General features: G+C 43.9%; 1 protein-coding gene across 1 annotated transcript in view; it reads left to right on the top strand.

Moving 5' to 3' along the window:
- Positions 1-24790, top strand: part of GRHL2 (grainyhead like transcription factor 2) — a 106130-nt gene that overhangs the window by 59617 nt on the left and 21723 nt on the right. Inside the window, exons 9-12 of the mRNA XM_045002888.1 lie at positions 4748-4906; positions 21476-21563; positions 21652-21791; positions 24618-24649. Of these exons, the coding sequence (XP_044858823.1) occupies positions 4748-4906; positions 21476-21563; positions 21652-21791; positions 24618-24649 (419 nt within the window). The remainder of the gene's footprint in view (positions 1-4747; positions 4907-21475; positions 21564-21651; positions 21792-24617; positions 24650-24790) is intronic.

Below are 24790 nucleotides of genomic sequence, written 5' to 3'. Positions count from 1 at the left end.
TAGACTCCATATATTGGCAGCGACATATAGGGAAATGGTTGCACAGTTTTTAATTTTTTGTTGTGAAAAATTGCTACCAGTTCTTTTTAAGATGATGAAAACAAGAAATGCAAACAATAATAAAAGGTTTATATGTTACAGATTTAATGACTAAAGACCTTTACAATGTATAAGACAGGAGATTGAGGTAGGAGTCATGTTGGCTGGATTAAATGATAAAGGGGAAATTATTCCCTGAGCCTTGCATTCTCTCCTGGCAGGTAGCTGTTTCTTTTTTGTCTTGTACAGCACTGATTACCCTGCCATTGTTATCAAACGATAAGTAATCCTCATAATTGCTGCACAAGAGAGGGACTCCTCCCTGAAAAGAGGTAGAGATTTTGGCTATAGGTTCCCCATATGAAACAATCTAGGCTGGCCTCAGTTTCTAATTTGTTTTAGGCCAGTTCTGTCAGCTTCTCAGGCATCAAACGTTTCTCCAGTTTAATTTTTCCTTGTCAAAGTGCACTTGATCCCCCGGTAGCTCAGGTGAGCAGATGGATGAGATACCATCATGTTGCTCAAACGTGTTCCTCACAGCCAGCGGAACCCTAGCTAAAGTTCTCCCTGTACCAAAGATACAACCAAGGCTCTTTCCTGGTTGCAGAACATAGTTAAGGTCCAGTCTACACTACATATTGAGTTGTATTTGCAAATGAACTGGGGGACAAGTGCCTGTAATCAGAATCCCAAATACGGTTGTATATGTAATATTAGACAAGACCTTAGGAAAAACAGCAGTACTGCTATTACAGCTTTTTCCAAGTCTATGTTGTCCAACCATATGACTCTACCATGGAGGAGGCCAGGGCAAGAAGGCTTTGGGACCAAAGAGTATCTTTGAATGTGACACTCTTGTTTCTCCTGACTCCCGACTGTCAGTGTGTTAGGAAGAATGGGCCTGGGAGCCTGGTATGAGCTAATCTTTTGCACCCTTTTATGGCTAGTGAGGTGTGTTCTGCTACCTCAGAAGAGGCTGTTTGCACTCTCAGCCTCAGACAAGAGTAAGGTTTACATGGGTGTTATACAGGAAAATGTGGACTCCACTTGAAGGGGCAACTGAAATTACTGTTGGTCAGAATAGCCCACATTCCTCAGTCATTGCCTCAGGGAGTGGGGAAATGAACATTGGGTCAATATTAGGAAGGGGAAGGAGAATCTTCACTAGGTTAGGTGGGTTCTTTTCACTGCAGAGATATGCTACAATAACTATTATGGCTAGTGCTAAATTCTTCTAGAGGGGAAAGGAGAGTAACAATGTAGGATGTCAGAGGAGGCTATAAGGGAGAAGGATGCTACTGTTGAGGATTACAGACAGGGTGATCAAACAGAAGAGGTTCAGCAGATTCTTTTTCCATGTTGTTGTTTTTCCTCTCATACCAAATTCCAAGCTTGTCTTCCTCTGTTCTGAGGAACAGCATATATGGGATGGTGTGTAATGCACTTTAAGAAGGGATCAGAGCTAGAAGCTGAATTCATAGTTAACAATAGGACAAGTGGAAAGACTGGAGTATGGTTCAGCTTTTATGATTTCATAGAACATACATAACAGAAAAGGCATCTGCTATAGAATAATTTGTTTGCCAAGAGCAATTCTACTGTCTGGAGCAAAATAGTCCATGTTTCAATTTCTAGTCCTGCTGCATGTGGTAGTTCGATTTCTCGTTGTGCTCTCTGCTGCCTGCCTATCTACCGATCTATTCCTAGAGCATCAGTCACCATGGCATCTAAGTGCCATCCTGTCTGGGGCCGATCACTGGAGTAAAAAACTCTGTAAAAATTTAAAATGCACTGAGAAATAATTTAAGGACCCCACTCAGCACTCAAATAATTAATGACTGGTCAGACAAGTCTTCCAGAGGCAAACTCCAACGGAGAACCTTGTCATCTTTAGTAATGCAAAATAAGAAAATAAAATAAACTCAAAGAAAAAGGTGTATAGTCTTCCCACCCTACCATGTTGTGAATTGCTTTTCCGGATCAAAAGCCTGCTTTAAAGGGAAGCTAATAGAAAAGTGTTCTGAGACACAAAACTCTTCTGAAAATCAATGATCTGTGTTAATTCTAATCCACCTATTTATCCACATGGTTCAAATGAGACATTAAGCACAGTATGCCAGTCCTCACCTTCATATGTGTGCCATGAATGTACAACCATTGACCATTGGAGTGATGAAATATCACTATGCAAGATTAGGATATTGAATTTTATTGGGTCTGTTATTTTCATTAAATTATATCTGTCTCTGTAGCAGGGACCTTTGTAATGTTTCAGAAAAAAGAAAGACTGTTGCAGCCGTTAGCCTATCTTCTCTGGTATCTCTTACTATTTCTCCTACCTCCAGAAATGTAGGCCAGAGAGAATACACAGTGCCTGGAACTGGATAAGATGGGGCAGTGCTTTACGTCTTATGTGAGCACATGGTGTGCTTCAGAGCGCCTCAGCAACCTGTTGAGCAAACATGAAGTGCAAATGTGGCGTGGGTTTCCCCTCACATTTTTGATGTTGCGTTCAGTTCTTTCTGGTGCAAAAATATAGACTAAAATATAGCAGGACCGGATTCTCACCTATTAAGGCCCTTCACCATGCTCTAGCAATGTAAAGTGGTGTTTACGTTCTCTTTAAGGCACTGCCAGAACAGTGTAACAGAGACTTAAGGTAAATGAGCGTAAGGCCCCCTGTGTTTCCCCTAACCTAGGGAACTGGACAGGCTGGGCTCTAAACTGAAGCAGAATAACACTATCAGTTTCAAAATCAGTTTCAGCTAGAGCCCTTCCCTCATGCCTTCCCCTCATTTCAGTTAAAGTTCAACTACTTGATTTGTAAATGCAGCAGTGTGATACAATCAAGTGCAGAAATGCTGCTGTGCCATTAGCTCAGTCAGGCAAATAAAGCTGTGCCAGCTCCATCATAAACTACCTTGCGGTAATATTAACTGCTGCAGTTAGAGTAGAGTAAAGTGCCCCTCCCACCAAAGCGACACCAGCACTGCTCTTTTCTCTGGATGCAAGCTAGCACAGAGATATGAGGGGCTGGACTTTATGGAAATGTTCCCTGCTAAACAAAATTATTTCCTTTTGTGGGTGGGGAGAGGCCTCTGCAATTCCGTGATGTCTCTAATTCTTATATCACCCTGTGGACTCCCACCGCCTACAAGTCTCTCCTCTGCACCCTCAAAGTCCCACAGAAAGCAACAGCTTGTGCCCTTGCAGATGAGCAGGACTTTGGGCTCTCTATGGAGACCATCAAAGCTCTTCCTCTAGGAGTCAGTACATTTTACTCCAGAAGGTTTCATTGCCATAACTTAGGCAATTTGTACTGGCAGTTTTCCTTTGTATCCTCTTAGTATAAAGGGCTTAGTTTTCATCTATGGGAAAGAGATAAATCTAATCAAGTGAAAACATAATCAGCACAAACGAATATATGATGCACAGGTACTTCAATGGGAAATAACTAAATGCAACTGGATTGTTAGTATCACATTTTCATCTTTAAAATCCCATGTGGGGTATTCTGGATTGGGAAAAAATCAGTATTTCAGAGCAAAACTAATAATTTATTATTTGTATTGTGATATCACTTAGGAATGCCAGTCATGGACCAGGACTGCACTGTGCTAGTTGCTGTCCAAAAACAGAACAAAAAAATGGTCCCTCCCCAAAGATCTCACAATCTAAGCATAAGGCAAGAGATAGCAGATGGATACAGGCAGGCAGACCAGGGGAATACAAGGATACAATAAGACTATATTTGTCAGCACACCAGCTGCCTAACTGTTCTCAAGTTTTATGTAAACTTCATGGCAAAGAAGAGTGCTAAGAAAGGATCTGAAGAAGGAGAATGAGGCAGCTTCACAGATATTTATGAGGAGTTTTTCCCAAGTGTTTGAGGCAGCAAGATTTAAAAAAAAAAAATTAACAATGTGTGGGGATCGGCCATGAAAGTGAAGACAAGTAGCTTATGTTTGGTGGAGCCAGGAGAGCCAGTGGAGGGGTGCAAAGAGTAGGGTGACTTGGTCAAAGCTATGGGCTAGCAAAATGATCTTTGCAGCAGCATTCTGAATGGATATGAGCAAAGCAAGATGGACTTGTCCAGAAGAAAAGGACTTTGCTGTAATTGAGAAACAAGGTGATGAGACCCTAGACAAGAGTTTTAGGTGTGTGGAGGGATAGGAAAGGCCATATATTAGAGAAGTTATGCAGAAAGAATCAGCAAGATTTCGACATAGCCTGGGTTTGAGAGAAGATGACAGACAGGTTATGGGCCTAAGTGAAAGGGAGCACGTTGGTCATGTCGACACAATAGAGAGGGGAGAGGCTTGGGGAAAACAGTGGGGGCTCTGTTTTGGTCATGTTGCGCATGAATTAATGGCTGGACATACACAAGGAGATGTCAGAGAGACGGGCCAAGATTTTAGTTCAGACTGAAAGAGACAGATTCAGAGCAGAGAGATAGATTGGCAGCACTGAGATAGTAGTTGACTTTAATAACAGTACTAACACGGCTGCTACTCTGAAACCTTTAATAACAGTGTCTTTTTTGGATATATGGTTTGTGTTGGTTTGGTTTTTAAATGAGATGATCCTTGCTTTAATCTTTGCCAGACATTTCCATAGGTCCCAAGTATCCTACATTTAGTAGTAATTTCAGAATAACAGTTTGCACAGCATTTTAAGGTAACTTCTGATCTCCATCTCTCTGCTTCAGATTTTCATCACGGTGAATTGCCTGAGCACGGATTTTTCCTCACAAAAAGGAGTGAAGGGGCTTCCTTTGATGATTCAGATAGACACATACAGCTACAATAATCGCAGCAATAAACCCATCCACCGGGCCTACTGCCAAATCAAGGTCTTCTGTGACAAAGTGAGTGAAGATAACATTGTGAAAGATGGAGGGAGCCCGTATCCAAGGTCTCCTTTTTCTCTCTGAGGTGCTTGCTATCACCAATATTTGGAGTGGCTTCTCCCCTCTCTTCGTATGAGTTGGGGCCTGGGTTCTTTTATTTTTTCTTGGTGCATGGAGCCTCCACACAAAGTGACTCCTCCCTGTGCCCTATACACAGGGGTGCAGTCCCTTGAAAAATCAATGATAACCCTACAAGCTGGAAAGGAGTGTAAGTCCCAGGACACAGGGAACAATAAGTTAAATAATACCAGCGCAGAAAAACCCCTTAAAAAAGAACAGTGTAACAAAGGGAGGGGGAACTTTACTGGGAACAGGAACATAGGATCTGGGGAAGGAAGGGATTAAGGTTAACTAATAAACATTTATAAATAAGCCAATTTTCCTCCTTATACTCACAAACTCCTCCAACCACACCTCTCTCCTTGGCACCTTAGCAAGGTTAGCCAAGGCTGCATGTGCCGAGATGCAGACTTTTACTTCACCCTTGTTGAGCAGGGTCCTCTCCTGATTCCAGCCAGGCTCGCTGGCTTCCAGGTCTGAAATTCTCCTAGGGTCTTGGCTGGCTGGCGGTAGCTGTCACTCTGTCTGGATGTTTTTCACCATAGTGCTGCTGCTGCTGCTGCTTGATCCAGGCAGCTAAAGTCTCAGAGCATGCAAATGCCCTTCGAGGGAAGGGAGAATTCAGCAGGAACTCCCTGAGCTGCACTCTCTCTCCCAGCTCCAAAACTCAACAAAAACCCCCAAACCACCTTTCTTTGTCAGTCTGTCCCTTACCCAGTTCACTTGCTGGAAGCTGTTCAACCCTGGCTTGTCACTGGTCCAGTGGACTGCTTGTCCAGATTACCCCATGAAGAAGCTTCCCTAACTGGCCCTAGCAGATATTTTTAGTTTCTTTTGCCTCCACCCCTAATTCCAGGCATGCTGGAAATAAGGTCAGAGGATTCTGGTAGCCATCTTAGTTGTAGTTCTATTGGTAGTGCCCCTTAGGGTATGTCTACACGGCAATTAAAAACCAAGAGCTGCCTGTGCCAGCTGACTTGGGCTTGAAGGACTTGGCTAAGGGGTTGTAGACGTTCGGTCTTGGGCTGGAGCCCTGCAAGATGGGAAGGTCTCAGAGGTCAGGCTTCAGCCTGAGCCCGAATGTCTACACCGCAGTTAAATATCTCCGCAGCCCAAGTAGAGTTGCCAGGCATCCAGTTTTCGAATGCACCCGGTTGAAAAGGGAACCTGGCGGCTCCAGTCAGCACCCCAGTGCTTGAGGTAAGCACTGCCTGGCCGAAGCCCGCACCTTGAAATCCCTGCCCCAGGTTAGAACCCCCTCCCGTGACCAAACTCCCTCCCAGAGCCTGCAGCCCACATCCCCTCCTGCACTCCAAACCTCTTGCCCCCAGCATGGAGCCCCTTCCTGCACCCCAAGCCCCTCATTCCCCACCCCAGAGCCTGCACCCCCAGCCAGAGCCCTCACCCCCTCCTGCACCCCAACTTCCTGCCCTAGCTCAAAGCCCTCTCCCATACCCATAACCCCTCATTTCTGGCCCCACCTGAGCCCGCACCCTCAGCTGGAGCCCTCACCCTCTCCTGCACCCCAACTCCCTGCCTGAGCCCGGAGCCCCCTCCCGTACCCTGAACCCCTCATTTCTGACTCCACCCCAGAGCCAGTACCCCCAGCTGGAGCCCTTACCCCCTCCCACACCCCAACCCCCATCCCATCCCAGTGAAAGTGAATGAGGATGGGGGAGAGTGAGCGACGGAGGGATGGGGGCTGGAGTGAGTAGAGGGCAGGGCCTCAGAGAAGGGGCAAGGCCTCGGGGAAGGGGTGGGGGGGCAAGGGTGTTTGGTTTTGTGCAATTAGAAAGTTGGCAACCCTAAGCCGAGCCCTCCAGCATGAGCCACTTGCTGGTATAAACCAGAGTAAATGGTGGATTCTCTGTAACTTGAAGTCTTTAAATCATGATTTGAGGACTTCAGTAACTCAACCAGTGGTTTTGGGTCTATCACAGGAGTGGGTGGGTGAGGTTCTGAGGCCTGGGACGTGCAGGAGCTCAGACTGGATGATGACAATGGACCCTTCTGGCCTTAAAGTCTATGAGTCCATTCACAATGGAACAACTTCAACAGGAGAGACTGAGGGGTACCCATCTCAGAATTTCCTATAGCTCAGTGGTTAGTGCACTCTCCTGAGCAGTGAGAGACCTTTGTTCAAATCCTTTCTCCACCTCTGGCAGAGAGGGGGAATTAAACATGATCTCTTGCATCCCAGGTGAGTGCTCTAACCACTGAGCTAAAAGTTATCAGATGGGCACCTTCTCCAACCAGATTTTGAATGGGCCCTGATCCAGTGGGCGTGCTCAGAGGCAGGGGTGCATGCATGAATTTAAATTTTACCCCTTTGGGAGAGGCATGTTGTGTGCCCCCACCAAGGCCCAGGGTTAGAGGAGCTGTCATCTCCCAACGCAGCCCTCAGGGCTGGGAGGAGCTCGCTTCCCCCACCCCCTACCAGGGCCAGAAGGAGCTCACTCTCCTCCCTGGGCCTGGAAGAGTTTGCTCCTTCCCCACATTGTGGCCCTTGGGCTGGAGGAGTTCTGTGTCCCTGACAGTTACTTGCCTGCCCCCACTTCTGCACGCCCTTGCTCAGGGCCGGCCCACAACATTTTGGCACCAGAGGCGGGGAGCTCAAATGACGCCCCCATGCCCCGTTGCTTGGGCCAAAACTTTAAAAGGTCTCAATTCTGCCTTCTTCCCGTTCTACTCCTCTCATGGTACTGCTCTGCTATCTACCCCAATAAAGGAGAACTAACAACTTAAAATGCCTTGTTCAAAAATGTTAAGTAACACTTAACTTTCACATGCCTGAACAGCAAATGTAACTTTTCTTGTCTGCATAGTAAACGCTGGCATTTTTATCTGTTTGAATAATCAAAGTGGTCCTTTCCATGCCTTCTTGGTTGCAAAGATTTGAACTGCTTCCTGAAGGACCACAGTCTGGGCCAGCTCATGCTCTATTGAGATGGTTGCAAGGCCGACCAGCCTCTCCTGTGTCATTGTGGAGCGTAGATGTGTTTTTATTAACTTCAGCTTGGAGAAGCTGCATTCTCCACTGGTAACTGTTACAGGAAGTGTTACAAGTATGTGCAGAGCAACAAAAGCATTTGGAAAGAGGGTGGTCATCTTATCTGTGCACATATATTCCAGAACAGCCTTTGGAGTTGATCCTGCTGAAATGTATCTTGAAAGGGCTTTCAGTTCATCACCTAAATCACTCGCATCAATATTGCACATGTTATCATGTGTCAACACTGTCTCTAGTGCCCTGCATTGCTGGTGTAGGTCTTCTTCAGGTATAGTGAGGAGTTTTGGAATATCATACAACATCCCAAATATATTGCTATGTTCCTTGAGCTGCATGAAACATTCTTCAACTGACTGTATTGCACAATCTAGCACCTGGTTAAAGAATTCAACTTTGAATTCTTGTTTGGGGTCTCTTATGGGATTATCCCAGGCCTCGTAATCAAAATGTCTTCTTCGGTGACTCTTGTATTCTTGAATGGCTGGGAAAATAGCGTCAGTGTGAAGTTCCTCTGCCAACTTCTGTGCACTCTTCAGAATATTTTGAAATCCCTCATCTGACCAGTAAGACTGTAAGTATGACTTTGCTTTGTCCAGTTGTTCCATTGCTCCAGATATATCAAGATCAACACCTTAGAGTCTCTTGCTTACAACATATATTTCAAACAGTATGTCATGCCACAACACTAAGCCACACAGAAATTTGAAGTTATGTATGTTTCTGGTGATTCCCATTTCCCTCTGCCACTGTTCTCCCACAAACAGTTCCTGTCATAGCATTATTCTCCATAATGACAACTATGGCATCATCTATTTTCCCAGTTTGGTGTTTCATAGGCTTTATCTCCTCCACTCGACTTTCCCATTGTGTGGCACTCAGTGGTTTCAGTGTCAGAGAGGATGTTCCCAGATGTTGCTTCAAAATTTGCCACCAATGAGTTGATGCAGAGAAAAATACATAGATGCTTTGAATTACATTAAAAAATTCAGCAGCTTCACTAGAAGCTGATGCTGCATCACTGACCACCAAGTTCAATGAATGAGAACTGCATGGGACAAAAAAAGCTCGAGGGTCTGCACTCCTCTGTTCTTTCCTCTCATGTTGGCACCATTATCGTAGCCCTGACCTCTTATGTCAGTTATCGCAATTCCCGTATCTTCCAGCTTTTTAAGAAGCACATTTGTCATACCAGCTCCTGTAGTATCATCAATGTCAATAAATTCTAGAAAATGCTCTCTCACAGTCACCATTGCAGGGACATTTTCACTAGGTTCTGTTGTTGTTACAAAACGCACCATTAAAGTCATTTGTTCCGTATGGCTGATGTCAGGTGTGCAGTCCAAAATAATAGAGTAATATCTTGCTGACTTCAGATCTGCCACAATTTTCTGTTTGACTTTTGTTGCCAGTAACTGTATGATCTCATTTTGAATTGTTTTTCCAAGGTGGTGGTGTGTGTACATTTCTTGGGTGGTAACTCTTAGATGCTCCTGGAGTACAGCATAAAACAGCCATCAGCTCCACAATTTTAAGGAAGTTTCCATTGTTTGGCACATAGAGCTGATATGAAATGCCATGCAGTGCTAGGTTTTGGGTAGCAAGCATTCTCACAATGGCAATGAGCCTTTTCAGAACATTTTGCCAGTAAAGTGACTCTAATGCAATCTTCTCTTGATGCTGATCATCTATGGTGGCCTTTAACCTTAGTCTCATCTCAAACTCTTTCCACCCATGGAATGCTCTCTAGTGATTTGCTGCCTTCTCATGGCATGCCAGATTTCTAGCAAGATTTTTCCAGTCCTTTGTTCCTGTAGAACCTAATATGGCTGAAACATTAGACTGGAAGAGTTTGCAACAAAAATAGTATGCAGCACTCTGGGTTTTTGAGTACATAAGCCATGGCCTCCCCACTTTGTCCCCATTGGGGATTTCACGCCAGTAATGGATGGAAACTTTTATTTTCATTGTGTTTGGGGAACATGAAGTTTTTCACTTGCTGTGGCCCATGCAGTACAAGGAAGTCCCTCAGGCTACTGCTCAAGTGGGTCCAGACTTAAGGAACTAAACTCAGCAGCAGCTGTTTCTTGCACCTCCACCATACTCTTCTCTGATCTACACTTTTCTCCAGGAATGTGCATGGTTACATCCATTTGAGATGGAGATATGGATGCTGTAGTAGCTGCCAGGTCACCTGCACTCTAACTGGAAGATCAGGAATCTCCTCACCACTCACCTCCTCATTGGGGCCGGGAGGCTCACCGTGAACATTTGTTTCTATGTATCTCAGGAGAGCTCCTTCCTGCTTAGATAGAAAAGCTTCCTTTGCTTGCTTGCTTTTTCTGAATGCTGCCCCAGAGGGGCATTTTCTTCTTTCACTCATGATTGCTGTTCTGTGCCAGCTGTAATGGCTCTCAACACTCAGTTGAAGGGGACAAATAAGCAGGCTGGTAGCAGGGCCTGAGTGAGGGAAGATATCCGTGTCTTAAGGGCCTAACTGGCTCCTACTACTTCAGTTGACTGCCTGTTCTCCTCAAGTGGGTTCAAGGAAGCAGCAGGAAACAGGAAGCTCCCTGGGAAGCTGGTGTTAATCAGTCCAGGCTCCTGAGGGTGCTAGATACCTACGTAAGAGGCTCCTCTTCCTCTCTCTCCCTGCAGCTCCTGCTGCTTTCTGTTATTCCCTCTCACCTTTTCTCCTGCCTGCCAGTTATGTCTCTTGTACCCTCCTTCCCCCAGCACAGCACTCCATCATCTCTGTGCATCTAGAGCAGAGAGAATACATATGCACCAGCAGCAGACACAATTTTCTTCACTTTGGGTCCTAGTGGCGCCCCCCCTCCCCGAGTCTGGCATCTGAGGCAGCTGTCTCAGTTCGCCTCAAGGTAAGGCCAGCCCTGACCCTGTTCAGAGACTGCCTACTGGATCAGACCCTGCACACGACTTAGGCTAGTGAACACTTATCTTCCCCTCGTTCATGAATTGCTCTGAGGCTGAGGCAGGAAATTGGCATCTGGACACTTAGAGGGAGGCAGCAGTGCACATGCAAAGAGACAGAAACTTAGGCTCTGAGGGAACTTTTACCCTGAAAACTTAGGTGCCAAGTGAGTTTAGGTGCTTACAGGGTTCAGCTGGAGTTTTGTGGATTATAGTGGAGCCTCAAACTGGAATTTAGGCACCTGAACAAACCTGAGATGTGGGTGCCTAAGTCTGGAAGTTGAGTGCCTAAATACCTTTGTGGATCCTGCCCTAAGTGACTTGGGCACCTAAGCACCATTGAAAGTCAATGGGTCTCAGGCAACTAAGTCATTTAGGTGCTTTTGAAAATGTTAGTCAGAATTCTGATTCCCATTTTACAGATGGGGGCAGAAAGGTTAGAGGCATGCCCAAGCCACAGAGAGTCAGCTTTTCAAGTGAGAGTAAGATCTCATGTGCTCCAGGCTTCTAGGCCTCGCCTCAGATCACGATACCACTCCCTCTCCTTTTTTCCACTACCTCCCTTTCACGTTCTCCCCGCCCCCCTCCTTCTAGCACACTCTTGGCAACAAAATCTTTGAAGGCTAATCAGGCAGTTTTATGAGTGGAGAAAAAAATGTTGAAAGTAATTAATGTAAATGTATGCGCTGAAGTCATCTTAAGGCCTAAGTGCTATATTTTTAATTGTAACTTTGAATGTCAAATATTTACAGAGATTTGAAGCTACAGCTGGCTGTTAAAAGCTCAGTAAATATCAAAGGAATGAGTGTTTTTCATCTACCCATTTTTAAAAAGCAATTAGAAAAATCTGAACTATTAAAAAACTTAAAAAAGAAAGAAAGACATTTAGAGCACAACCTCATCAAGGGTGACCTGCAGATTTGAATTATAAATGTTCATTACTTTGACTATCTATCCACTTAATTGATACTTCACATTTCCAGGCTAGGAAGCAGGAAATGAACGCTGAGACATTTAATCAAAACCATCTTAAAGTAGGAGAAAACATCACGAGGGTAGTTAAAGTGTTACACACATCAAAACTGTGTTAAAGGTGTGGGCTGGAGAGCTCAGGGGGATAGGGAATAGGATATAAAACCCTTTAACTGTAGGTTGTCCTAAAGGCTGGTACTGACTGAGATTCGTCCCTCTCTGAAGGATGTTTAGTGGCCTATGTGAAATGATTTGGTGGAGTCTCAGTCCAGTTCTTAATGTGCAAGAGTTCACTTCACTAAACTCAACATCACCATTAGTGCTCACTGGCATTTTGTGTAGAGACTGGAGCCTGATACTCCGCTCCATTATGCAGGTGTAAATCAAGATTAACTCCACTACAGTCAGTTTGAGTTACACGGGTGTAAATGCTTGTAAGTGAGAGGAGAATCAGGTCCCAAGTATTGGTTGGGCAAGGAGATCGACTACCCTCTGTGCTCTCTCCTATAGATATATGTGTAGTGCTCATTTCCACCTGGTTACCTCCTTCAGCATCAGTCTCCTTACGAGATTTGATGGACAGGCCTGGGTTCTTTTGGTTCCCACCTCCTACACAGCAGGCTATAACTTCTTTATTTTCTTCCCATATGAATTTAGTTGGTGGTGCCTACACCCCCCTTGCTCCTTTCTGGCAGGTCACCAGGTCAGCTTGAGAGAAAAATTCTAAGCACTGGGAAATCCCCACTTACTTGCCAGATAGTTGAAGACGCCCAAGAAATAACAAACACACAATACATATATTCAACAGAGTAATACAGGAAGTAAATATAACATAATGGGGTAAAACACTACTCTTAGGATCACTGCTGCTCACACTGATAATACCCAGGAATTTCCCCAGTCCCATGACCTGATAGAGCAAAAGTAAAATTTATCATCCCATTGGTACATGTACTTTGTAGGGGCCCTTGATGACCTGTGACAATGATATCTTCTGTAGTCCCAAAGCAACTTGGCTGACTGGGTTCAGTACAGCCCACAAAATTCACACATGGGATAAGGTGGTAAGTCCCTCCACAGGTTTAATAGGCAGCAGGAAATAAAATCCCACAACCCTTACCCCTCAGCTGGAGGACACAGTTCAGGGGATAGGGAGTCCCCCAAACAATTTCCCGGACTAGCTAACTAAAAGATGGTGCACTCACAATCCCATGAATGGACTCTGGACTCCTCAGCAACTGCAGAGGGGCTAATGATAACTGCTGTCAGGAATGCTCGTCCTGCAGGAATGAGACTGATTCTGTTCCCGAAATTTCCCCTCACCACTAAGGGATGCAAGGCGCAAGGTGCAAATTATAATAACTCAAACTCTAATCTCCTGCCCTAGCGCTGAGATCCACTCACAGCAGGCAGGCAGCCTGGCACTAGCAGCAAGAGCAGCACTTGCCATGTGGTAGCTGCATTTATCTAGGAGCTGGAGGGCTAACCCAGTCTGGTGGGGTAGGGAGTTTTCCCAGCAGAATTCCATACACTGGGGAGTTACCTTGAAGAGGGAAAGGACAAGGCTTACGGCTGTTGCTTCTAGGTACCCAGAAGCCAGTTCTCAGGGACTGCAGGCCTGGGACTCAGGAGCTCACCCTGCAGCTAGTCCTTCCCTTTCAGTGGCTGGCTCCAGACTCCTCCAAAAATGGCTTCTCCCTGCTCACAACACTCCTAGGGGCAAGTATCTCACTTCCTGTTGGTCAGGCTAGCTCAGGGGTTCTCAAACTGGGGATCGGGACCCCTCAGGGGGTTGTGTGATTATTACATGGGAGGTCGCTAGCTGTCAGTTTCACCCCAAATCCTGCTTTGCCTCCAGCATTTATAATGGTGTTAAATGTATTAAAAAGTGTTTTAATCTATAAGGGGGGTTGCACTCGGAGGCTTCCTATGTGAAAGGTGTCACCAGTACAAAAGTTTGAGAGCCACTGGGCTAACTCTTCTTCGAGGGCTTTTACTTGTCAATTGTTTGACTCTACCCCCCCTCCCGCTTTCTCTCAGGCACTGCTCCTCCATTGAACAGGTGCGCAGGTGGCCATCCAGGCACCCTTCTACCACCCCCACCCCCACCCCCACCCGAGCCAACAGGGGCCCTATTGCTCAAAATAGTCTCTTTCCCTCTTGGTTGCTCAGCAGACTCTGAGTCTGCCCTTGGCCCCCCTTCTGAGCAGGGGCAGCGCCTCCTTCTGAGTAACAAGCACACAGACCCAGGAACCAAATAAGCTCCTTGCGGGTTACATATGGTCATTCTGTGCTTCTTGCAACTGGGCAGCCAGACCTTCCTGAGGATTTAAACTGACTGTTTCAGAGTGACCGCAGACCAAAGTACTCAGTGGGGATTGCAGCAGCAGCAGATGCCCTTTGCATCCTGCTGAGGCAATCAGAGAAATTCAGGGAGCACAAAGGAAGAAGGAAAGCCGGACATGAGCTGATCAGAACAACAAAATAGCCCGAGATACCTAATTTTTACTACCAACATTCTAACTAGAGTGTCTCTGGCTGGGTTTCTCTTACAATTCAGTTATGCACCGCTTAGTGACACAGAAAGGAAAGGAAGAAAAGGAAATTTCTTTGTGCCTTTTGTTGTTCCTTTTCACGATTAAAACAAAAATTACCATGAAAACTGTTTTTAAAAAGATAAACACACAGCCCCTGATGTTTTTGCAAAACAAGCATTGCAGCATCATGCTGGGGAGCAGATAGACAGAAAATGAAAGTGACTAGAAAGTGATTGGGTTATTTTCATTGTCCAAATAGGGGGAATTGCGAAGTGAAATTCTCCTTCCAGCATAAACAGTGAGACGCAAATACACTTTAATCATCTACGGCAGTGGTGGTGGGCATGCAGCCCATCAGAGTAGTCCCCTGTTCGGCCACGAGACTGTGTTTACATTGACCGTCCACAGGCACGGCCACCCACAGCTCCCAGTGGCCACGGTTCACCATTCCTGGCCAAGGGGAGCTGCGGGAAGTGGCGCGGGCCACAGGGACATGCTGGCCGCTGCTTCCTGCAGGTCCCATTGGCTGGAAATGGTGAACTGCAGCCACTGGGAACTGTGGGCAGCCATGCTTGTAGACAGTCAATGTAAACACAGTCTTGCAGCCCACCAGTGGACTACCCTGATGGGCCGCAGGTTGCCCACCACTGATCTACAGTATTGTTTGTAAAATAGGAGAGAAAACATTTTAAAATGTTTTGTTTTTTACCTGCCAGTATTGTTGTCAATACCATGCTTCTTCAGAGCCCAGAGAAGTCCAATATATTAACTAAGCGTATGTCTACACTACAGCCACTACAACAGCACAGCTATGGCGCTGCAGTTTTGCCGCTGTAGTGTGAACACTTCCTACATCGACATCAGGGTTTTTTCCATCGAGGTAGGTAATTCATCTCTCCGAGAGGCCATAGCTAGATCAACAGAAGGAGTCTTCTGTCAACCTAGCCGCATCTACACCGGGGGCTAGGTTGACCAAATAATGGTCGTAGAGGGTGAAATTTTTCACAGCCCTGAGTGATGTAGCTAGCTAGGCTGACCTACGTTTTTAGATGTAGACCAGGCCGTAGTCAAATCACAGATAAATGTGACTAATTTTGAAGGCAAACTTCTAATTGAACAAATACACTATAACTGAAACTCAGTATCAAAGTACTATAAGAAGAATCCTCAAAGAAATAAAATTATATCCAAGAGTACGTTTTATGTACAGCAATATAATTTACCAAGTATTGCATTTCTTTTGCATATAAGTTATGTAGGACCTGATCTAGCTTGTGCTTTACTTGAAGCATAACAGTAAAATGGTAAACATGGCGAAGGCGTAACTGGTGATCCCTACATATTCTCCAATGCTCCGTCCCTGGTGTTGTCCACCAATTACTCTCCAAGCAACTTTTATGGAGTTTCATTTTCCTACATGTTAATCCTGCTCCCTGTAATGCTCCTTTACCGTATGCAGAATATTCATGCCTTCTTGTCATAAAATGATGTAATTTTTATGCCTTAATAAAATTACATAGGTTGTCAGGGAAACTTGCCACCATGTCTATTTATATTCATGAATTGCAATGTGCTTTTCCCACATAGAATGATAGAATTAGGGCTCCGGAAAGGTTTGATTCTTTATGTTACAGTTCTGTTAAAATAGTTGAAGAAGCATTTGACTCAGGGCATTTTGTTCACAGTACAATACGTTTTCCATAGGCATCAACTCTGTGGGTGCTCTGGGGCTGGAGCATCCACAGGAAAAAATAGTGAGTGTTCAGCATCCACCAGCTACCTGCTGATCAGCTGTTTGGTGGGCCCTGCTGATCAGTGCCTCCTCCTCCCCCCAGCACCTCCCACCTCCCACTAATCAGCTGTTCAGAAGGGGGAGGAAGAGGCAGAGAAAGGGCAGGGTACGCTTGGGGAAGGAGCAGAACAGGGGCAGGAAGAGGCAGAGCAAGGGTGGGGCCGTGGGGGAAGGGGTGGAGTGGGCGCAGAGCCTTGGGGTGGAGGGGGAGTGGAGTACCCCTGGGGACAGACGTGAAAGTAAGCCGGTACGGTCCAGTACGGCATACCGGCAAGAGCCAGTACGCTGTGCCAGTCCGCACTGGCTTCCGTGGTGGGGATTTAAAGGGCTCAGAGCTCCCAAAGGCTGCCTGACTGCCGCCCTCACAGGGACCGGCAGGGCGCCCCCCGTGGCTTGCCACCCCAGGCCACGTGCTTGGAGGATTTTAAAAATCATAAATTTCATGATTTCAGCTATTTAAATCTGAAATTTCATGGTGTTGTAATTGTAGGGGTCTTAACCCAAAAAGAAGTGGGGGGGGGGAGGGTTGGAAGGTTATTGTAGGGGGCATTGCAGTACTGCTCCCCTTACTTCTGCGCTGCTGCTGGCGGCAGTGCTGCCTTCATAAGTGGGCAGCTGGAGAACAGCAGCTGCTGACCAGGAGCCCAGCTCTGAAGGCAGAGCTGCCGCCAGCAGCAGCACAGAAGAAAGGGTGGCATGGTATGGTATTGAGACCCTGATTTCTGCACTGCTGCTGGTGGGGTGCTTCCTTCAGAGCTGGGCACTTGGCAAACAGCTGCCGCTCTCCGGCTGCCCAGGTCTGAAGGCAGTGCAGACGTAAGGGTGGCAATACCGCAACTCCCTAAAATAACCTTGTGATCCCCCTGCAACTCCCTTTTGGGTCAGGGCCCCCAGTTTGAGAAATGCTGGTCTCCCGCATGAAATCTGTATAGTATAGGGTAAAAGCACCCAAAAGACCAGATTTCATGGCAGGAGACCAGATTTCACAGTCCATGACACGATTTTCAGGCCGGAAATTTGGTAGGGCCCTATTAATAAATAACAGAAGAAGCAATGAGCATCTTGCTGCCATACAAAACTATGGTACTATGCTTGTCTGGGTGAATCCATTCAGAGAAAAAAGCCAACAGCATAAACGTTGCTAAGAAATAAAGATCTATGAGCCAAAAGCTCCAAAGTCACAGATGGATCCAAACCTCCCCCAAATGGAGTTTTGGAACAGACATTATGCTTCAGGACCATGTCTCCAAAGAAGGGAGAGAGCCATGGTGGAAATAATCCAGCCTGTGTTGTTACCTTTTGGAATTATAACTGTTCATCCAGCAGTAGAGGGAGAAAATACGTCTAGTAAGGGATGAACATTCATTTATTTGATTTGTCTGGTTATAGCCTGGTTTTTAACCCAGCATTTCTGTGCTGAGGGCTGTTTCCACTACAGGGAAGCATTCAGTTAATATTAAAGCTCTAGTTTATCAAATATCAATATTAGAAGATTCAGCCACAGAAGTCCACCATCAGGAACCGTATGCTCTGCTAAAACTCCAGCCTGGCTCATTGTCTCAGCATCTAAAGCAAAGACAAGCAGAACAGGTCTGATTAACCACTGCTTTGCACTCTGTCTCATCAATGCCACTTCTGCTAAATGAGTGCAGAATGCTAATAAATCAGAATGGTAGATAGTTTTTACATTCATTTTGCATGCACGTAAGTGACAATGCAAAGTGCAAAGCAATGGAGAATTATACCCAGTGATGTGCTGTTAAATAGCTGGTTCATTTCAGTGGTAGGCAAAGTTACTCTTGTTGGCTCAGTCCTGCAAGGTGCTAAGTTCCTAGGCCCTATCCAATGCTCACTGAAGTCAATGGGAACCTTTCAATTTCTTTCTGTGAGCGTTGGCTCAAACCTTACTGCGAAGTACTGAGTGCCCTGAACTTCTAATGAAGTCAATGTATGTGTAAAGCACATTTGGTGCTATGTAGATGAATGTAGATCAAGCTATACAGAAGAGATGCCTGTTCTGAAACTGTCTCTGTCCTTGAAAGTTTGGATGTCTTATCTTGACAGCAGTAACATTTGGCTTAAAAGGCAAAGTCTTCCCAGGCTCAGCCCTTTCAGAAAATATTAAAGGAAAGCACTAAAATGTATGTTGCTCGTAGTGTGAGAAATATCAATCAGGATAATGGAGGGAAAAGCACCTCTAACTTTTAAAAATAATTGGCTTCAAATTTGGCAAGTGGACAAAGCATATTGAAAAAATGTTTTCATGCTGAATTAAAAGAGCCAGTGTTGTGGTTTAGCCTGCTGACGTTATCAGTGCAGAATTTGAAGGTGCACGGCCAGATTCCATGAAATCAATGGAGTTACTCTGGATTTATATCTGTTATAACTGAGATCAGAATCTGCTGTGCCATTTTCAGCGGGATTGTAACGTTACAGTGGAACTGAGCTATACAGCTATTTTAGCCCCCTACTTTATGTCTGGAACATTTTCCCATCTTTCTTGTACCATTTGTCCATTCACTAATAGTAGTGGTGGAACTGTGAGGAAGGAGCCACTTGAGTGCCAGTGAGGACTCTATGGCTCCTCCATAGGTCTTCCACTTGCAGTGACTGTGGAGAGAAGATCTATTTTAATAGTCAACTGAGTGGAAAACATAGGGGCCATTTTGAGTCTATATAGGCGAATTGCTGTGCGCTCTGCTACCACTCATTTTCAGTGTGCTTATATGGCCAATTTTTACAGGAAAGTGCTGCTGTTAAAGAAAGCAGGTCAACAGACAGACATGATAAGAGCTATGTAGCTTTTCAGCAGCAATATGGAGACTGTTTTTCAGTTCATTAATGCACCAGTTGAACTTGTGCAACTTTGTACTGTTAATGACAGCATAAAAAGTTCAGATTGTAATATTGAATCAATTACCTTCCATAGCAATTATGGTAAATGCCAAATTCTCCTTTGCTCTTAGTTACAGCCATACACAGAGTAACTCTTATTGAATCCATTGGAATTGCTTTGAACTAGTTCAGAGCATGGGGGTTATATATGGCACTTGACAGCAGTAGCAGAGATGACACTCTCACAGAAAAATACCATTTTTCTCCTTTAATGAGAAAAACTGCATTGATGCACAAAGTACACACCCCTTTCTCATTAAAGAGACAAAAGTCTCTTTAATACAACATCACCTATTGGCATGTTTGTAAAGGTAATGGGTAGCTCTGTCTGAGTCAAGGGGAGCTTTGCCGTTGATGTCAATTGGAGCTGGATCAGGACTTAAATCTGGGTCAGAGGCTCCATGATAAATGTTAATTTTTAGGGATAAATAATGTAGATTGCCACGGACTCGCAGGGGCGAAAGAAAATGCAGGCCTGTTATTTACCAGGCTGCATGTGGCAACAGACTATATTGGTAAGGGATGCAAGGAGAATGTGGGTCACGATGCAAACTGCAGACACACACACACACTAAACTTAATCAATTTAAAAGTTTTATCGGGGATAATTACAAGGGGTAAGGGAGCAGTGTATGATTAGCTAATAGAGTTAATGAAACTTAAAATACACAATGACTAAAATATCTACTAACAATATTTATAAACAAAGATGCAGCATTTAGTAATAACTGATACTTACAAATACAAACCAACGCATAACGACCAGTAAACGTAGAAGCTCTGTTTGAAACACGTGAGCTGAGAGAGAGGCTTCGAGGTGATCAGGCTCGGTTACGGGTATACACAGGATACACGGGTATACACAGGATTCGTTTTTCTTTCTCCTCTCCCTGCCTGCACATGGCAGGCAGGCCATAAAGTACCCACTATGACATCATAGAAGTGTCATAGGGGACGGGGCCCAAAACCTGTTTGTGTTCGTTTCTGATTGGCACAAGCGAAGTTAACACCATGTAGGGGAGCAGGTGCCTTAAAGTCTGGCTTCGCCCCCAAAACATGAGGAAATGCATATTGGTTTAGAATGCGTTCAACACTGAATGACAAAAGAAGAGGCCAGGGCAATACCGGTATGGGCAAGTTTTTCAGGATGCAGACAGGAACTCATCTCAACAAATAACTTCATTAATTTTTTTTTTCCAAATGAATATTTTCCATTTTCAGTTTCTGGGTTGGCTCTTGGTCCCATTGTAGTCATCAGAAGTGCCATTCATGGATCATGTCCAGGGTTCCAAGAAGGTTAATGGCATATTGGGCTTCATTAGTAGGAGCATTGCCAGCAGATCGAGCGAAGTGATTATTCCCCTTTATTCTGCACTGGTGAGGCCACGTCTGGAGGCCACCCTAATCTTCTATGATTCTATGATTCTCAGCCTCCAGAATCATTTCATTCTCGCTTACTTTCTTTTGTAGCTTGATTCATTTAGCTCTGAATAAATACATTTGAATTTTACTGGCTCCAAGTGAACATCTCCTACTTTGATTAAAATAAAAAAGAGGAACTTCTATTTTTAAGGTGAAAAAACTGGGATATTTAATATTGAATGACGACTGTCTTGGAGCATATGGATTTTTATTTTGCTTAACAATATGTCTGTACTTCTATTTATACAATAAATTTGAATAGCTTCAAAGGAGGTTTTGCTGTTTGTTATGTCAATAACAAAGCTTATTTTATAAACTTCTTAGGAATGTATTTACATAACAGCCCAGTGACTACAAAGGAGCTGTTAGGGCCCATTAGGTCAGCACTATGCATCTTCAAAGTCTGTATGTACTTCTCCATGTCTTTAAATGTCTATAAATATCTGTTTACATGCTTGAAGGCTGTGGCCTGTACACTCTTATGGGGCTACATTAGCTTTCCCACCGTTGCTAATAATAGTTCCTAACTCTTATATAGCTCCTTTCATCAGTACTTCTCAAAGCGCTTAAAAAAGCTAGCACCGGTGTAGAGCTGTTGTGCTAATGCAAACCTAGGAGATCCTAAGGGAAAGCTCAGTGTAGACAAGGTTTAAAGGAATGCCAGTCCTGCAGGGTTGGTTCTCACTTTAGTGCATAATGGAATGAAGCATCTAGGCACTGTGAAATGATACAGAGTTGGCCATTGTATTGAGTTTTCACTTGCCTTGGTTTATTTCACATTAACTTGATTCTCTCTCTCTCTCTGTTTAAGCATTTCTAATGCACCCATGACTGTGGTGACTAGGCATCACGTGTAGTATTTTTAATAGCTGATCCCTGTAGGGTAATATCTGTATTTTTGGTCTCAGGGAGCAGAAAGGAAAATCCGTGATGAAGAGAGGAAGCAGAACAGGAAGAAAGGGAAAGGCCAAGCATCACAAGCCTCATGCAATAACTGTGAGTAAGGAAAGGCCAGTCCAGATTGCTCTAAGTCATGCTCATTATGCCGTCTGTCATAATAACACTGCTTTGTGATCCTTATTAGCAGCTGAAGGGAAATTGTCTGCTCTCCCTCTGCAAAAAAAGAGTGACATCACCTACTTCAAAACAATGACTGACCTGGATTCCCAGCCAGTTCTCTTCATACCAGATATTCACTTTGGAAACCTACAAAGGACCGGACAGGTAGGAAACAACAATGAGAAGCACAGGTGTCTGATAGTTATCCAGCTACACATGTTGTAAGACATACTTCAAAGACTCAGAGCAGGGGTTTGGTGACAGGATTTTTTGGTTTTGTTTTTATTTTAATTTAATGTTGCTCTTGAGTAGCCCTGTGGTACAGGTACACCAAGAAGACCTCAGAAGAGAGGGGGAACATTGTTCATAGTTCTACAGGGGAAGGAAGGAGTTAATTTAATATTTCTAGATTTTTTAAGGTAACTATGAAGGGAACAAATAGGAGCTTCAGAATAGGAAGTTGGCATGTAACTGAGAGAAACAATTGTTTCTGGTCTGTGCTGATTGACTTTAGAGACACTAGGTAGGTGAGGTAATCGCTTTTATTGGACCAACTTCTTCTGGTGAAAGAAACAAGCTTTTGAGCTTACACAGAGCTCTTCTTCAGGTCTGGGAAAGGTACTCCAGTATCCCAGCTAAATCCAAGGTGGAACAGATTGTTTAGCATAAGTAGTTAACATATATTGTGAGAGACTTTAAGAGATAATGTGCCCCCTTGTGGTAGAAGAGACACCCACTCCCAGGATGATTTAAAACAGCAGTAGGCAAGTGAGCTGATTTTCAGTGGCACTCACGCTGCCTGGCTCCTGGCCACCGGTCCGGGTGGCTCTGCATTTTAATTTAACTTTAAATGAAGCTTCTTAAACATTTTAAAAACCTTATTTACTTTACATACAACAATAGTTTAGTTATATATTATAGACTTAGAGAAAGAGACCTTCTAAAAACATTAAAATGTATTACTGGCATGCAAAACCTTAAATTAGAGTGAATAAATGAAGACTTGGCACAGCACTTCTGAAAGGTTGCTGACCTCTGATTTAAAATAATGATCAATATGATCAAATGTTAACTCCGTGTCGGTCTGTCAGGTTTTTGCAGTCTTTAAAAGTAGTCACAAGGAACAAGCTCCCCTAATGCCATTACATATGATGCCTGTCACCTTGGTATCTGTATTTCCTTAGAAGAGTCTTGCACTCATATAGGTAGTGATAATGAAACTATGGGGATCAAGGGTAATCATTACTTCTATTGTTCACAAGCATGATTTACCTTTTTAAAAGACCTGTGAATTAAACACAACAGAGTCTTTGCTGGCTTGGTTAGAGCCACTCCTTTAGCTCCTTGGGAAAGCAGCAAACCTGAATTCTAGCTCCATCAGTGGCTTTTTCCTAAACATGGATATACGAACTGTATACTTCTTAGTGGATGGAGTGGAAGCTTAGTAATAGTAATAGGCACTGCCAAATCTGTGTCTAGGTATATGCACATCTCACTAGAAATGTAAAAGAAACAAAGACTAAAGTGACATTGAGTATGAGTTTATCATTAATTTTGAAAGCAGCCAGCATTGCAGAAGAGATTATGAAAAGCACATAGACCTTAGGCATCATGATCACAACTGCCACTAAAATTATTCACCAGGAATGGAAAGACTCCCACTTATATGTCAGCACTGGGTATCTTCTATTCTTGTGACTTTCAAATGTGAATGTGTATTTGCATCAAAATGTAAGAAGATATAATTATTCCTTAGTACATGGAATGTAAATAATTTTCCAAATTAAAATGGAATATATCAGATTCTTTCTGACTGCATGCTCATAGATAATATTTATCCCTATTCTATATTGCAGTATACTAGGGTTTTCCGGGTATCCTAACGTTTTTATCCTTAGCTATTTTTTGTGGTTTGTATTTTACAAAACCTCCCTATTTCTTGGTTCCAAAATGTTTTATTAGAACAATATTTTGGAGTTATACAGCACCTTTCATCTGATGAGCTTATACTACTTTACAGATATTAATGGATTTAGCTTCAGCACACTTCTCTGCTCCCCCTGTTCGCTCCACCTGGCTACGCCACTGCCCTCATCTCCCATTGAAAGTTTCAGTTGCAGTTGAGTGCAATCAGCACCTTGCACATTCAAACCATAGGAGACGTGTCCAAGGTCAGTCAGGAAGTCTGTGGCAGAACTGGGACTAGAACACAGGTTTTTAGTTCTGTGTTTTAGTTCCTAGTTTTCAATGTTAGTAGAACAAGCGAGCATTTTTACCTACCAGTAAGCATTACCTATCTACCTACTTACCTGCCTTGCAGGGGGGTTGTGAGGACTATGGTTGATCTAGTGTCTTATAGAGCACCTGAAACATGGAGAATGCTATGAAAATACTGAGCATTATTTGTATCTCTGCTACAGACTGTAGTCCAGGACCCTGGCTGGTTTAAATTGGTGCCACTGTATTCAAGTTATGCTAATTTACAGGAGCTGAGTATTAGCCCTGTATATAAGTGCATCATGTTATAAACAGATGTGTACCATACATACTAATATCATTTGCTTATCCATTAGTGCTTTTGATTTTTTTATTTGTTTTTTATATTTTAATTAGCTTCCTCAACATCTATTTTATATATAAAGCTTGTGACTGCTGTGGTTTAAATCACATTGGGGTTATTTAGGCAAGTAGTAATCTGATTTTCAGGACTGTTATACTTTCCTAGCGATTAGAAGGATGATGTAAACCAGACTGGAGAAGATTCTTGTCAGAATGTATTGAGGTACCTCCATTGTGGCATACACAACAGCAGTTGTTCTAATCCACATTTTCTTCAGGTCACAATTAAAATCGTAGACAATTGTTTTATACAAGGGGGAAAAAATTAACAGATGCAAAATTCAAACTGTCTCTTTTTTCCTTTTTTGAGCTCTTCCATACAGCAGGTATCCATGCTGCTGCAATAAACTTGTTCCTTTTCCACCCCTACAGGTTTGCTATAACATAGATGATGAGAGAGAAGGGTAAGACATTTATTGCTTTGCGAGAAAGTTTTGCAGCCAGTAGTCCAAACCCTTGAAAATCAGGCATGCAACCACAGATTCAAATAAACAAGAACCCTTTTTTCCTTCCTGTTCTGTGTTCATAACTTGTGGAGTTACGAA

Source organism: Mauremys mutica, chromosome 2 (genome assembly GCF_020497125.1).
Source record: "Mauremys mutica isolate MM-2020 ecotype Southern chromosome 2, ASM2049712v1, whole genome shotgun sequence".
Lineage (NCBI taxonomy): Eukaryota > Metazoa > Chordata > Testudines > Geoemydidae > Mauremys > Mauremys mutica.
Note: the sequence above shows the minus strand (reverse complement) of the source record. Positions and strands in the feature narration are given on the sequence as shown.